The sequence below is a fragment of the Cupressus sempervirens genome, chromosome 4, assembly GCF_028749045.1.
Source record: "Cupressus sempervirens isolate cs-2001-9-10 chromosome 4, ASM2874904v1, whole genome shotgun sequence".
Taxonomy (NCBI): Eukaryota; Viridiplantae; Streptophyta; class Pinopsida; order Cupressales; family Cupressaceae; genus Cupressus; species Cupressus sempervirens.
The window spans coordinates 918170329-918186951 of NC_143121.1; the positions used below are offsets into that span (position 1 = coordinate 918170329).

The 16623-nt window shown below is 34.8% G+C and overlaps 1 protein-coding gene across 7 annotated transcripts in view; it reads right to left on the minus strand.

Annotated features, from left to right (window-relative positions):
- The window catches only part of LOC149564395 (CHD3-type chromatin-remodeling factor PICKLE-like), a 342454-nt gene extending 326648 nt beyond the window's left edge, over positions 1 to 15806 (minus strand). For 5 of the 7 annotated variants that reach the window (XM_089827450.1, XM_089827449.1, XM_089827448.1 and 2 more), the window contains exons 1-2: positions 15397 to 15696; positions 15214 to 15274 (exon numbers count right to left, since the gene is read on the minus strand). In XM_089827450.1, the coding sequence (XP_089683576.1) occupies positions 15214 to 15264 (51 nt within the window). In that variant the 5' untranslated portion in view covers positions 15265 to 15274; positions 15397 to 15696. Of the gene's footprint in view, positions 1 to 15213; positions 15275 to 15396 lie in introns of all 7 variants that reach the window. The other 2 variants (XR_016364201.1, XM_089827446.1) reach the window with 2 other exon arrangements.
- Between the last annotated feature and the right edge of the window lie 817 nt (positions 15807 to 16623).

Below are 16623 nucleotides of genomic sequence, written 5' to 3' on the forward strand. Positions count from 1 at the left end.
ATCTATTACCTTAAATTGGGTTTCAATCCCACCAAGTCTATCTTCCTTCAAACTATTTCTTTCATCCCATGCACTTTGACTTCACATGATACACCTATGGAGTACGTTCCACATCACCAAATTGGTCATTATTTTATTTTATTATCTCTACTAACTATCTCCAACATCATGAATTTACGTCTTCGATTGCTTGCCCTGTGAAGAATATGTCATGTCCTTTTAGGAAGTGATTTGTGTAGCTAGGCATATTTGAATGAGCCTTGGAAACTTCTCCTGGCTTTGTCTCTATATCCGAACAGGCCTTAGAAACTTCTCCCATCACTCTCTATTTCTCAAGAGATTAAGACCCCATCTTTTTCTAAGCACTGTCATTTTTCTTTAAGGAAAATAAAACTATCAAACAATAAGATGAGTCATTACAAACGAATTTGAGAGGATGTATTCGTTGCAAATATTAATGGAGAGACCAAATAATGATTATCAACTTTGGCACTATTGAAATCTTTGGTAACCCCCATAATTTGTTGGTTCCTTCTAACATATGGGCAATTTCCTTGTTCCTGATGTATAGCTATATCCTTCTGTATCGACCTTTGTAGCTATCGATTTCCTTCAAATACGATGCTAGATGGCTTCTTATCATCTAACAATAATTTGATATTCCGAGTTGTTGTCTGTTTGGGGATAACATTATCCACTTTTTGATTGAATCTCTTCTACCATGTGTACTAATTATATTCTACCATTAATCAATCTAGATATTGTTCCAGTTATCTGTGTCAATTAAATTCACAATTGATTTCAATAGAATCAAATACTTTAGGGATCCTCTAATCCGATTTCAAACAATCACTATTCATCCATGATTACTCCTAAATATACAGTGTCAATATTTGCAAACCCCTGTCAATGAGATATGCTATTTTAATCTTCGAAACATGAGAAGAAAGAGTCACTTCATCCCTCTTTACTCACTTTAGTATTCTCAGAATATACGATCGCATTCTCGTCATCCTCAAGGGCGAACTTTTGATCATCTCTTGAATTAACATATGTCCGATCAATACTTATGGAGTGAACGATGAATTATATGCTTTCCTTGCTTGGTGCTTCCGATACAATATCATTCAATCCTTACGATAACGTTTTATAGATATTGAAGGATATGATGCTCACCAACAATAATAATAAACTTCTACTGTTGCTTGTGACAAAAGTATGGAAATTTCATCAATATTCCACCCTGTATCATAATGGATATTGATGTTATTCTTCTTATGAATAGTAATGGAAGTGTTGTGGTCTACTTAGATTCATATTCTCCCTTCAATAGGCATGGATTACTTGGCTCTGATACCATGTTAGAAAACAGGATTGTTTTCTATAACTTATAATAACACTTGTAGATATTATGTGTAGTCCAAGTTACTTTCTCAAAGCATATGTATATGAGTTTAAGAGGCATGTCTCAATAGAGACATGTCTCTTTAACTCTCATTAGTTATCAATAACATTTGCTAACAGTCATGATTAAGAGTATGATAATGTATATATATATATATAATAAATTAAGTGTATATCTCATATATATAAAAAGTATTTAATAGATATACAAATATCTCCAGTGCATTTTATCTGACTAAAACTACACTAACATTAACACCTCTATATGGGAGTATCTGTGTTTGAGCCAAGTCATGAAGGATTCTAGGTAACTGGTATTTAACAGTGTCTTTGGACACTTGAGCTTATTACAGATCATACTTAGAGAATTGACATTATGATACCTTTGTCATGGATGTCAATGGGGGAGAGTAACACATGGAAAACATCCTATGTAAGATTATCCTTTGAGGGAGTGATGAGTACACTATACCTGATATATCTTATGATAAATGGGGGAGAGATATGCTTAAGGAGAGATTCATGTTGATTGATAAAGAAAATTTGATTGATGAAGAGGATTTGAAAAGATGTTGATGCATGGAGGAGATTAACACCTTCCTTGTGCATGATGGTTATGGTACAGATGGCATTCATGAACAACATGAATGGAGAGCAAATGCAGCAAAGATACATTTGGTATTCATGGAACTTAGATGTTTTTCATCTATGTTGCCATCAATGCCAAAGGAGGAGATTGCTAGCATGAATGTTGATGGTATTCCTATGGGGGAGTATCCTAGTAGTGTTGGAGACATGTCTAAGTGTTGTATGTTGCATTCATGACAGAGTTTGTTTTTGATGACAACATATTGGTTATTTTGTGAAGACTGGTAGAGCAACAGACAAAGTTTGGCTTTGTGTAATTCAAGGATTGAAGATTAGCTTATGCACACATCAGATTATGTTCTAGAGTATGTCTAAATACTACAGTTAAGAGTGCGTACAGAAATATGAAGATTGGAAAGAGTGATGATGGATTTAGTGAAGGCAGCTTTCAAACAGCATTTCTAGAAAGTGGGTACTAATACTTGGATTATATCTCCTAACAGAGATGGAATCTAGTTGAGCAAGCTTAGGCAAAGGTTGAAGATGCGCTGAAGATGCTTTGGTTAATCACACACATTCAAATGATTGGTGAATATGAAGTTAATAAAGACTATAAGCTAACAGATTGCTTGGAATTATGAAAAGATGTAATATTGTAATGTAATGTGTAATGTAATATCTTAAGTTGGTCCTATATTATTATTGTAAATTGGGAAAGACTCAATGCCAACTCAATAATTTGTTTTAGGACTTGGTATAGATGAAAGGTCATTTCCTTGGATGGGCAGTTTGATATGCAGTCATATATGTTATGTATTGTGCGAACTTACATGCGAATATCTATTGGATCAGAGAAAGAATTGGTGCAATCGAGGCATAGCGAGCTTACAAGAAACTATATTTGGCAAAAGAAGTTTCTTGTTGATGAACACTTGTATTTTTCTATAAGGGTAGTACTGAAGTTGTTTAGATAGTAAGTCCATTTGTCTTCTTTTCAACTCCTAACAGGGTTGGCACAACTCCTAAAAGGGTTGGAATCTCCTAACAGGGATTCAAAGTCTCCTAATGGGAACTCATATGTACTGAATGTATTTCATTGACTACTAACAAGATCCGTCCTTTCACAATGAACTTTTATATTAGTAGGTCATCTTTTGGGTACCATCCCCACCGAGGTTTGCCCTTTGATCAAGGGTTTCCCTAGTTAATAGATATGGTGTTCTTGTGTATGGCTATCTTTCTATGGTTGTTGCATCTACTGTTTACATGTTTCAGAATTAAAGAAGATATTGAGAGTTGTTTTAATTGCATAATAGATTCACCCCTACCACCCTCCCCTCTCAGTTATCTTGGTGGACTTTGCTTTCTAACAACTCCACTATCTATTAACAGTGTGATCCTTTGTCCTTGTAGTACATTATGAACCTTTGACGACTCAAATCTTGGAATGCTAGTCACAGTGACAACTACTCCACTTTTCTTATACTTATGTGGAAGTTTTTCCAACACTAGTTCTTCCTTTGTTCCCTCTTGATCAATGTCTTGCTCAAATTTTTCTTGTTGATCACTATCACGCCTCACTTTAATATAATGAATTTTCCCTTTGCCCATGCACCTATGACTAGTTCTTTACACATAAATCAAAGTGTCTTCCTTCTTAGTTCTTGTCTAGTACGTTCATCATATGATAGAATTTGGCCCCAAAAAAATGTTGATATCAGGACCAATAGAAATGGAAATTTTATGAACTCTAGAAGTGCATCTTCCTGTAAAATTTCAGCCCAAATAGACAACCAAGTAAAAAGTTATAACCAATGGAAGTCTCCACATAAGAATGACACCATTTGATCCTTAAGAAAGTCAGTACCAATGTGCCATGGCATAACAACACATTGAAGTAACACGCATTAATAATTAAAACTGTTGTTATTCTAAGAGGAAGAAATAAGTCAATCAAGACTTAATTAATTCATTAGCTATGACGAGGTCCAATTAAGACGTAATCAATAGAGTTGTAAGATACATGACTGCTGTGAGATACAACACCTGACATCATGTCCTTTTGGTGGCTATCAAAGGAGTTTGGGTTGCACAAAGAGACAAGGAGTTATTCCATATTCTTATTTCATATTAGTAGTGCTCAAAAGAGCCTTAGTCATTGGGTAAGAGGGGTTACAAGGTGAAAGACATGTAATAATAACAGACTTAGCAGGGTTGGAGTCCAGATTGAATGGTCAAAGGAGAGATAATAGGGAGAGCATCAGAGATCTTAGATCTGATTCTTTTATCAAAAACATAGTAGTCAAATAGTATTTTACAAGAATCATTGAGGCAGAGCAATCAGATATAAAGACTTTATTGCTTTCATATACAATCAGATCACTAATCACTCATTACAAATTTATAAGGATACAATTCAGAAACAGCAATCATGCGTTTTGCACTATCAATTCCTATTTAATAGCAAATAGATTATCTCATATACAAATAAACACCTTTTCTGACCAGTCATAGTTATATTTGCATTAAGGTATATCTGAAGTCCTTTCTTGGAGAAAGATTCCAGAATTCCTATCAGATCCTTAATTACTCGCATGCATGGTCATCAAGACAATATTCATGGAGAATGAACAGACTAATAAAAGGATCATCATCTCTGCTCCCTCACACACTTATTCAAGCTCAGGAATTTAATGAGTTTTATTACTCATATAAGAAACATAGTTGGAAAACTCACCCAAGGCCTGAAAAAACAATTTGGGAAAAACTCAGCCAGTTTTTGGCAAAGAACTGGACAAATAACTCAGGAACTTAAAGAATTGTTTACATTTAATTAGAAATGCATATTGTTTTTGAAACTAGATAAGAAGATGCATCCAATGATTCAATAAATGGGAGCACAAAAGAAATGAGCTTAGTCTATATATATATAAACAAACACAAAGTGGGTAAAAAATCACATTCTCATGATGAATACCAATGGTTGGAAGCAAAATAATAAATAATTTATGTAAAACCTTAGTGAAACGAATCTGATTCAGGCACATGAATCGGATCCGTGGATTCGGGATTTTTTTTCCCTAATTATGATTCCTAGAGATCGGGCACATGAATCGGATCTATGGATTTGGGATTTTTTTCCCCAATTACAAATCATGGAGGATTCATATATATATGTACTAAAAAACCTTCAAACTAGCAACTATGAGAGCAAAATGTGAGAGAAAATGAACTTGCATCATGAATAAAAGGGTTGTTTTTAGGGTTTGAAGCAAAAAAAAATTAAAATTTTAACTTGGACCCACCGTTGTATGATTGTGTACCTTGTATTGCCGCAGATCTGTGTTGGATCCTTGGGCTATGGCTTGGATCCAAGCAGGATCCTTGATTCTACCTGTGGATCTATCTGTCAAGATCCATAGGCAGAATCAAGGATCTTGCCCAGATCCTCAAGGATCTAAGCCCGAATCTAGATCTGGTCTATCTAGGACGAATCCAACAACTAAGTGTAAAACTAATAGTAAACACATCATTAAAATTACATCTTCCTCTTCCCAGCTCTAGTAAAACCTATGGGAGAGGTAGAGCTAGAGGGTCTCATCCTCGAAGTCTGCACTAGGCATGATTGTACTATTAAGATATTATCTCCTTAGTTAAATACTTTCTACAATGGTCAACTACTTGTCTATAGTCCGTCTTTTAGTCTAGATAGGAATGTTTCCTATCCTATCTCTTTTGTCTTCAGTCCAGATAGGAATGTTTCCTATCCTGTCTTCAGTTTTGTTTCTAATTTCATCTTCAGTCTACATTGTTTCTTTTAGAAACAATGTCCTTGTAATTCTTTATAAGGAACACATTTGTTCCTCTATTAATCAATCAATCATCTGGAAATCCATTAATCTGCCAATTATTGAATCTTGTAACATGGTATCAGAGCCAATACTTAAATTTTTTGAAAAAATTTATAATTTCTTCTTGAAATTATTTATTTAAATTTTTTCAAAAAAAATTCAATCGATTTTCTCTAAAACCCGCCTAGGGTTTTCTGCCTGAGAGATCTCGAGCTAGGGTTTATTATCCAAAATTATTTTATCAAACATCTGAAAAAAATCGTGGCCATTTTTTAGAAATCGCGAATTTCCTTGGTGACAAATCGCGGTTTCTAGCCACGTCTCTGCTGCTCGCATTTTTCTTCCAACTCACGGCTCTACTGCTCGCATTTTTGTACAAACCCTCCATCAGATCATCTCTGCTCATATCTACAAACTCACAACGTCCATTTCCTATTTCCCTATCACTTGTATTTGCAACTGACCAGAGCTTGTTTCCTCTTGAAAATCGTGGCATAAAAAAAACCCATATTCAACTTGTGTTTTTTGTAGGGGAATCGTGATTCTGATCAAAATCGTCATGTGGTATTTGGATGTCCGTTTTCCAACCACCTACGTGCCCTAAACTGCCATTATTTAGAGTTTTTTGCAGTCGACTTGTATTTTGCTCAAAACCCTAATTTTTGGGTCAGGAAACTTTTTTTGCTTGCATATTCTTGGTGGGTTTTTGGAGATTTCAAATCGGGCTTTATCAGATTTTTGTGGGTGCCTTGTTTTCCATGCCTCGATTTTCGAGCCTACAGATTTGAAATATGACTTCAGATTCTTTCTGAATTTTTTATTAGTTCTTCTAGGTACCTGTCAATTTTTTCTAGGTCAGCTAGGAATTTGCCTTGAAATCCGTGCATGTTGAATTTCAGTCTTGAAGTTTGTACCTAAATTCTTTGAAATGGCATCTTTGACTAATTTGATGTTGGAGGGCAGTCTACGATTCAATGGCCGCAATTATAACCACTAGAAGCAGTGCATGTTAACCAGCAGTCTTCTCAGCCTTTCCAGTATCAACCTTCTGATCAATCCCTAGATGGCTCTATGAAGCAAAATGTACAGTTTAATTACTGTCACAAGTTTGGCCATATGAAGTTCGAGTGCCGGAAATGTTTATCTGCCCAAGCAAGGTAAAATGCTTCCCAACCAATAGCACAAGTTGTCGAGCTTCCTGATCAAAGCGAAGCTGCATTTTTTGCCTTTTGAATCTGTTTCTATTTTTTTTTTGGGTTTATTGATTTTCTCCTTAAAAATCATTTCATGTTGTCTGTAATACGCAAGGTTGAGTGAGATTCTAGGTTTTACCGTTTTTCCCACATAAACGAAGTTTTGTAATTGCAATATGTTTTGAGTTATAGCACTCTTCTGGCAAAGCTTCTTGGTTTCAGCATTCTGTAGATCCAGGGAGGGTCTCAATTATCCCAAAATGTTTTGACATTTGTACGTTGACCATTAAGGGAGGGTATTAAGATATTATCTCCTTAGTTAAATACTTTCCATAATGGTCAACTACTTGTCTATAGTCCGTCTTTCAGTCTAGATAGGAATGTTTCTTATCCTGTCTCTTTTGTCTTCAGTCCAGACAGGAATGTTTCCTATCCTATCTTTAGTTTTGTTTCTAATTTCGTCTTCAATCTACGTTGTTTCTTTTAGAAACAACATCCTTGTAATTCTTTATAAGGAACACATTTGTTCCTCTGTTAATCAATCAATCATCCGGAAATCCATTAATCTGCCAATTCTTGAATTTTGTAACATGTGCCTCCTTGCTCGGTATGTTTGACTCAGTTTGTGGCCTATACTCCATCCTAAAAGTAGCTCTGCCTCTAGCTTCTCTTGGCACTAGCAACACCTACTCATTCAACTCGATGTCATCTAGTGTGAAACAAAATCCACTCCCCTCCTCCATAACCAACCTCTCCAAATCACTAGTGTCATCCTCTTCAAAAACCACTTCAAATCTGCTTCAAATTCACCTCTCAAATCCACCTCAAATCCGTTTCAAATTGATAGAAATCAGCTTCCAAGTGTTTGGAAGACTTTTTTCCCCTCTTAGCAAAATACAAGTGAAGAAATGAGAAATGAAATTAATTTGGGTCTTTTTTGCCTTTAAGTGCAGTTATAAAACTATGAATGAGTTTTAAACAAATACTTGGCAAGTTTTTTAGTGCCAATAAAAATCATAAAAACTTGCTAGGCCAAAAAACTCGGACAGTTTTTGCAACTTGGCAAGTACTCTACCAGTAGTACATTTATTATCGGAAATAATTCACCTAGCACATCAAGTATAGGAAATTATTCTTAGAAGGCTTCTTGCACCAAATCTTTGTATCATAAATTAATTGTCTCATAAAGAAAATTGCATCATCTTCATAGTGATGCATGCATTTAAGGTTGCTCCCTAACAAGTATCTTGCTAATCTCATTAGAGTTATACTCAAATTTCCTAAAGAATCCTGGGAGCCATATGCATCAATTTCACAATTAAACAATCTCAATCAAAACCTTAAAATGTTAATGACTTTGGCCCTTTGTGCAAATGAGTTAACAGTATAGCCTATCTAATAATAAGCGAAAATTCTAAGAGATCCCATAAGGAGCATAACACATAAAAGAGGTCACTTAAGAACTTAAGAATTCTGGCCTCAATTAATAATTATAATTGTTTAATTATACTTCTAGCCCATATAAAAAAGGACAAGCCCAAGGGTCACTGTATAGTTTACTGTCTTGAATGTACTCCACAAGTAATCTATCATAGTTTACAACACTGCAAAAATATGACCTACCGCAGTTTGAAAGGTCTGAATAGATATATGATCACTGCTGTTTAAGTCTGGTATCAGTGAGGTAAAATCTTATTTTGATGGGTTCAACACTTTACACCAAGGTCAATAGGTGCACCAATAAAATCTCCAAGTACTAGCATGGAAGTCGAGTAAAACAATGCTCAAAAAAATACAAATGGTATTGAAATTTTTTCTACTATCCTTTATAGCATTGCCTGCATGTGTATATTACTATAAACAATATGGACAAATGTGGTCACCTGTGTAGACACCTAAATTTGATTACATCGCTTTAGTAATCCTATTTAGTTATCTAAAAAGGCATCATTAATTAAATTCTTATTAATCCTTTGTCATCCCCTAGTTGATTAATTTAATTAATCATCTATAGTCCTAATTGATAAATCAAATAATCTATTATTTATCAATTAAATCCTTTTCTCCTATCTAATTCCAAAAATCCCCATTTATTAAATAAATCTATTTGATAAATGAAATCCTCAAATTCAAAAAACCCTAACCTATCTCTAATCCTCCATTTAGCCTAATCCACCCCATCCACCCATACTAACCAAGCTTAGCCACTAACTCACCCACCCTCATTAATGCCATCCACTTGCACATCTCTAACATCCCTAATCTAATCCTAAACCCAAGCCTAATCCACCCCCTAATGTTGTCACATTCCTTAAACAAGTTTAAGACTTTCCTAATCCAAACCAAAGTCTTCCCTCAAAAAACCCAACCACTAAGTCATGAGTGCTCTTACAAAACATAAAGACTCTTACAAGCCCACTCATGACTCTTACACCCATCTTCCACATTCTTCCCTCTTCCACACTCATTCCTCTTACATCCCTCTTACATACTCAACCCCACTCATCATGACTTTAACCAACCCTTAACCCTACCCTCTCACACTCATCCTCCTTGTGACAAGTGTCACCTTCCCATTGGTGCTAAACAAGCACAATCCATGTGCTCCCCTTTGAGTGCATCTTAGCCCTCCTTAACCATCTCCCCATCCTTGCATCTAAGCCCTCCATCCCTCAAGCCCTTAGCCTATAAATTGAATCCCATCCCAAGCCATTTCATCAACAATCTTTGAGCTAAAGTTACCATGCTATTTTGAGAACCAAAGCCATCAACCATACCCTTATAATGCCAAATTGAGAGCTCACAAAGCTACCAATTTGCCATTACCCATCTCCATTGAAGCAACTTTTGAGCATCTTGAGCATACATCCACAGCAAAAGGACACATCTACAGAATCAAGAAAGCATGGAGTGTTTTCTCTCGTGAGGTTTGCACTTCTTATTTTCTTTCTTAGTCTAAGCATATATGTGAATTTAGTTTTTGGTTTGTGAATGTTTACTTTATTTGTTAATGTTCTTTGCATACTGATTCTGGTTCTACAACCTGCACTGAATTATTATATTGAGATTGTATTTCTTGTAGAGATAGATCTTTGTTTTCTGCAAAATCTACCATAGAATATATTTCCAACTGGAAACTTGTTTCATGTTTGTCACTTACAAAAAATTGTCTTAAAGCAGTTTTCTCATATGCTTTCATTGCTCATCAGAACTCAATAGGTTTTAAATTATACAGCAAATTAACCAATAATCTTCCTCAAAGTTTTTGCAACATTCACATGCTGATCGCTTACAGATTGAAATATTAAGCACTTCAAATACAAATCAAGCTACTATGCCATTATGAGATTGAGATCCATGCAAATATAGAAGACTTTCTCACGTCCCTTCTTGTGGAATCAAGTTACTCCACAAAATAAAAAGATTAAGCCATATGCCAATAGATGTCACAGTCCCAATCACCTAAACAAATCTAAATACTCAATGACGAATACCTAACTGTAGTGTTTTATTTCCTTGATAGGAAGTTTTTCTTGGCATCTTCTAGTATCTGTTATACTGACAATTTGTTTTTCTGTCAATTTCTTTTAAGTTATAAAATGTTCATTTGTTGTAATAAAATGTTCATTTGTTGTAAACTCTGGTATTCATCTATCAAAAAAAATGATGGACATCTATCCATTAAACAAGATAGGCATTCATTCATCAAACACAATGGGAATCGATCCTTTCAATAGGATGGAATCCATCATCTATCTATCAAATAGGATAGGCATCTATTCCTTGAACAGTGGTAGGCATCCATTTGTCAAGCAAGATTGACATCAATAGGGGCAGTCCATAAAAAAAAACTATTCTCTTCCCAAGACTGCACTGCCTGCCGGAAGTGCAGTGAGGTCCATTTTGTAGGAGAGATTATCTCCAACATGAATCCTTAAAAGGAAGCTTAGGTGTAGAAAAAGATTCCTCACACTGATCCAAGAAGGGAAACAGTGTGAATTTTCTTACAAATATTAACTATTACAAAAATAGAAACTCATTCAAAATGAGATAATGAGCATGCATAGAGGTATACAATTATTAACAAAAGATATATCATGGGAAAATCCTTTCAAGAGAAAAACCCAGACTCAAAAAGCACTGCACATTTTACTTCAGTAAACTAACTCTTAGAATACAAAACAACCCACAATCTGGATTACTTCTCATTTTGCTGATGATAACATGTTTTTTATTCAAAATATCTTGAGGAGGAGATCGGTAATGCCATGGACGCCCTTAATCTCTATTGATTTGTTACTAGGGCAAAGTTAGGTCGTCATAAAATAAAATTCCTCAAGATACAAATAGACCTTGTTCCTCCTTGGATTCTTATGGAATGGAAGCAAATTAAACATGGACAGATTTGTTGCTACTTGGGCATCTCTTTTGGGTTGGTTGCTTCTCTTTCTGATATGTGGGAGTGATTTCTGTTGGCAATCAGCATTCACATAGATATTTAGGATAGTTATAAAGTTGATGACAAACAAATTAATATTATTAGAATATAATATTGTTAGTGTGGTCTGTCAGAATGTTATATGATAGTTATGTTATTAATTATACAGGAGACTATAGGTATGTGAGTTGCTAGAGAAAATCATAAAATTAGGAAGTGGTTCCTATAATGTAGGAGATTAAACTTCTATATAAGTGTTATGTATTTGGATGAAAATAAGAAGCACAGTGCTGTCATGTGCGATATTAGTCTGCTTCTATTTGTCTCTGTCCCATATTTTCTTATAGTTTATTAATAAAGTGAAAATTAAATTTTGCATTGGGAAACAATTTTTTATTTTCAGCTGGCAAAATTGAAGTTGTGAACTGCATATTTTGGTTTACACATTCATTACTCTTGTTGGATGCCATCTGAAAATGTTTATGATGCTCTTATCAAACTTGCTCGCCACTTTTATGGTTCAACTAGAATGGTAATGCTGGTTTCAAGTATGCATCCTGCTTACATTGTATTCAACCTAAATCTAAAGGTGGGTTAGATCTATTGGTCCTCAAAACCCTAGAGGTGTGTTTGGCAGGAATATTAGAGTGCTAATGGAGATGAACCTTGGAAAATCTTGGTTCAATGTCATACTGACCAAGCCTCAATCAAAAACAAATGGCAATCTATCCAGTGGGTTAATAAAATTATGATGAGCACTTTCTTTCATAATAAAGCTTCATTCCTTTCCAGTCCATTTAGAAAGCATGACGGTAAATAGTTGAATTGGGAAAATTACTTGTTGCAACATGGATTCAGTTCTGGTGACACTTTGATTTGGTGGAACAGATTCATTCAAATTTAAGAGCAACCTCTTGCTAATTCCTTTCAAAGACATGCTTATTAAATATTCAAGAGTTCATTCATTCAGAGATTTGTGGGATTTTGATTCTCTAAAATGGGATACCTAAGTTGCCGATCCTGTTTCTGATTCAGATTCGAATTTGGATTCGAATTCCTGGATTCACCAAGCAAATTATTTGGGCAGGTTCCAGTACATGGGTATACATATAGATATTTTCAAATATATGTGTGTGTATGTGTATGTGTATGTGTATGAGTACGAGTACGAGTATGCCTAGCTGGAATCCTGCAAGAACCTGTGCAAAATCAAAGGAATCCACAGGCACAAGCTGGAGGAATTCGGAAGGAATCTAAATCAGGATCGCACCCGAAATAAGGATCTGATAACTTAGGTTCAATAGGCTTAAAGGGTTTTTCAGTTTTGTGAAATCTCTAGTTCCTGGTCATGAAGCTTTGCACTCCTTTGGAATGTGATTTCTCAAAGGATTGGTGGCATTTGTCTAATCATCAATTCAATTTCTTTCCTTTAATAAAAATCTATTTGAGCCTTGTCTGATTTACCATTAAATTCTAGATTGCGTCAAAAGCGGAAATGTAAGTAATGAGAAAAGATATGGAAAAAATTGGAATGCTCAAATTCGGTGGTCTAAGGTTGAGGCTAATGCTTCAATTCTGGCTTGGAAGATTTTACATTTCAAAAGTGTCGGTCAATTACAGGTTGAGACATATGATGGTCCAACCAGATAAATGCCCATTTTGCCATCAAAATGAAAGTCTTAAACATATTTTTTGGGACATGCGCAGACAAAACCTATGTTACCCCACAATGTCAGGATGAAGGGATGAAGGGATGTGGAAACAGGTTTTTAGGACGGATTTTTTCCCGGACTCGCAAGGACAGCAATAAGAAAAGCTATATAAAATATAGGGAAATTTTTAAATAATATAAAGGGATTTTTTTAACTGTTTGTATGAAAACATGGATAAAGCATATTTATATACATTATAGAGCCATAACATATAATATTTGTATTAAATAATTTAAATTGATAGTTCACATGAGAGTGAAAGTCAAACAAATTATCAAAATTAAAAATTCTCCAAAAGTTTCTGAATTTCCGGGATGTCCCCATTATGCGGGAAACAGGTCCAGAGGTAATACTGGATAAAACATTTTTCTTTCAGAAATATATTCGAATAAAAAAATGCATAAATACAAAATTAATAAATCAAAGAAAAATGAAAAAATAAACAGACCAGAAAAAAGAAAAGGAATTTTAAATGATTTTCCTTTCATGAGGAAGGAGCGACAAAAATATCTGAAGCAGTCTAGAAGGCATTGTCAATCCCTCGTACTTATTGAGCTGGTTTCACGTAGTTTCAATGTCATCTACACGATTAGAGAGGCACAGACTTTTCTGTCTTTATCCATTCTCAATGCGGATAAAACCAACAATAAAAACAAAATGATATGGTTGAGGGCCCCTACGAGAATGAAAATTTGAACAGAAATCCTTCAGAAAGCGCATCTTTAGTTCAAAAATGTTTGGGAACCGCCACATGAAAGTTGCAAGTGGAACATTCCAGGGGAAGAAAATTCAAACCCTGGTCATATCCATAGGAGCTTGGACCAGGACCTGAATGTGGGATATATCGTACCCAGAATTGGCCTGCATATGTGCCTTGAATATTGTGGCTGATTTTGTGAGAAATTCTATTTTACTTAAAATATAAAAACTGTAGATGCGTGGCTTCTTTTTCAAATTATAATGTTCATCAAGAAAGCCAAACACTAAGGTATAGCTGCTGTTTTGTGTTCGCAACTGCAAGGAAGCCCCAAGAAACAACTGACGATCATCATTTGAAAAAAAATCAAGTTTCGGTTGCTCCAGTTCCATGCAAGTGATATTTCATGTTCCAAATAGTTACAACAAATGCTGCTATCTCAAATTCGATGCTGTTGTTTTGTACTCTTGGTTGTATGGAATTTTCGCTTCCTGGTTTGTATTAGCAGTTGTTTTTATTTCCATTGCTTGATTCAATATAAAACAAGAAAAAGTGAGCAAGTACAGCATAATACTGGATAGACGTTGAATGTTATATCTCCAGATAAAATAATGCGCTGATGAATTATAAAAATAATGTTTCAACTTCATATGTTCAAAATCAATGTACCAAAAGTTTAGATAGTGGGATTCAAAGTAGAATTCAGAAAAGAATTTGAGACGTGAGTTCACAGCGCCCTTAATTTCACGAACTTCGTTTCTTGGCACGCACATACATTCAGCATGCAGAAAGATACAAAATGTAGTGAAATTTTAGGTCTCCCTAGAACCAATACTTTCTAATACAGACTTGGACAGTTATAAGACAAAACAAATTGAATGAGATAATTGTCTTGTTAAGCTAGAAAGGATACCCTCCATTCTAGGTTAGAATAAGATCCTGGACCAAAATCCACCCAAAACACTGAGGCTAAATGCTGCGTTCAAGATCAAGACATCTCAAGTACTCTCTTTGCATGCAAAAGAAAAACGAAAACAAGAACATGAAACTGCAGCTCACGGAAAAAAAAAAGGGGGTTTAATACAAATAATACCTTCTCCGCGAAGTCTGAGCTCTACTAATTCAAGAATTAACTAAAAAAGCACCGCGAATAGAATTTAAAGGTGAAGCATAGAAATGCAGAAAAGTGGGGATTTCAGTTTTGAACCATGTCTGACAAAAGACCTTGACGTCGACAATTTTTCGTAAATAATAGTTTTTTATCAGCTTATAATCGTATCAACTCCAATAGCATAACAAAATGCAAAGGAATGAAGCCCGCAACTCTTACCTCTTTTTCTTTGTCACCTGTGGGAACAAACGCTCCCTCGCTCGCTTCCATTTGGACTAAACTGTAAATGATAAAAAAAACTTAACGTTGAGGACGATTGAGTATTGCAAAGATATCAAAAGACTACTGAACCGAAACCGAAAAGCAAAACAAAAATAGTGTTACGGTACCGTCGGATCAGACCTTGCAATATAGCTAGCCTATCGGATACACCTAAAGATCTTGGAATCTCCAGGAAATGCAAATGCAGGAGAATGAATTGAAGTGAGATAATGTAAGGAATATTATTTGAAGCATGAAAAATGCATGTGCTTTGAAATGCAATATCGTTCAACCTAGGAATACTTCGCCTTGCTAGACCATACGCGGGAGTAAGCCAGTGGCATAATTGTTAAAACTTGAATCGGACAATGTAAATAATTGTTGCCATCCAAGAGCAGAGAGTAATTTTTCGGTGGCACAGAGAGAAGATGCATTGGAAACAATGATTCCTAAGCTGGTGAAAGGTGGAAATAATGATGACTCGTGTAAGATGACGCGATGGAAGCTAATATTCTGTGGACAGGTCGGAAGAATTATTCGAAGGTGCGATACAGCTTCCATCTCCATGGAGAGAGAAGTTCGTAAAAAGAGAATGGAAGTCTGCGAACGAGGAAGCATTGGGACCATCATAGTGGAAGGAAAATATTATTAATGTTTGTTTCTACCATGAATTTTTTTTATTTTTATTTTTTTCATAATTTGCTTTGTGCTAAATTATGAACAGTAATAAAAGTTTAGATTTCTGGAATTAGATTTTCTATCACATATTAAATAAAGATTAAAATTTTAGTATTATTCTATATATTGTGATTCAATAGTTTAGAAATTGAAATTTGTTGAGTGAAATTAAAGATTGATATTTTCCTTTTCTTAAATTTGAAGATGTTAAAAGTTGATGTTATTATTATCTAAATAGAGCACCCATGTTAAGTAAACTAGCTTATTTATGAACAAGGAAATCTTCTATGATTATTGGCTAAGATAATAAGATAATAGAAGCTAACTTCTAAAGTAAGTTGGTTCTTAAGACCACCTCACCTAGAACTATTTAAACTAGGTCTTTGCTAAGGGAAAGGTTAGAGGGGTGTATAAAATGAAACATGGTATCTATAGAGATGCATCAAATGAAATCTTTGAAACCTACACACAAGGGAATTACAGATATAAAAAGCTAACACAAAACTCAATAACATAATTTTTGCATAAATAATTTATAAGATAGTTAAATAAGCTCTGACCCTAAGAGGAGAAAGAACTTTCCTCACAAGTGTGGGACTGACTCTTACAAAAAACTCAATTTACAACATGTAAAAAACTTTATATGTTTCTACACAAGGCACCAACAAGTGATACACAAACACAAAAAAT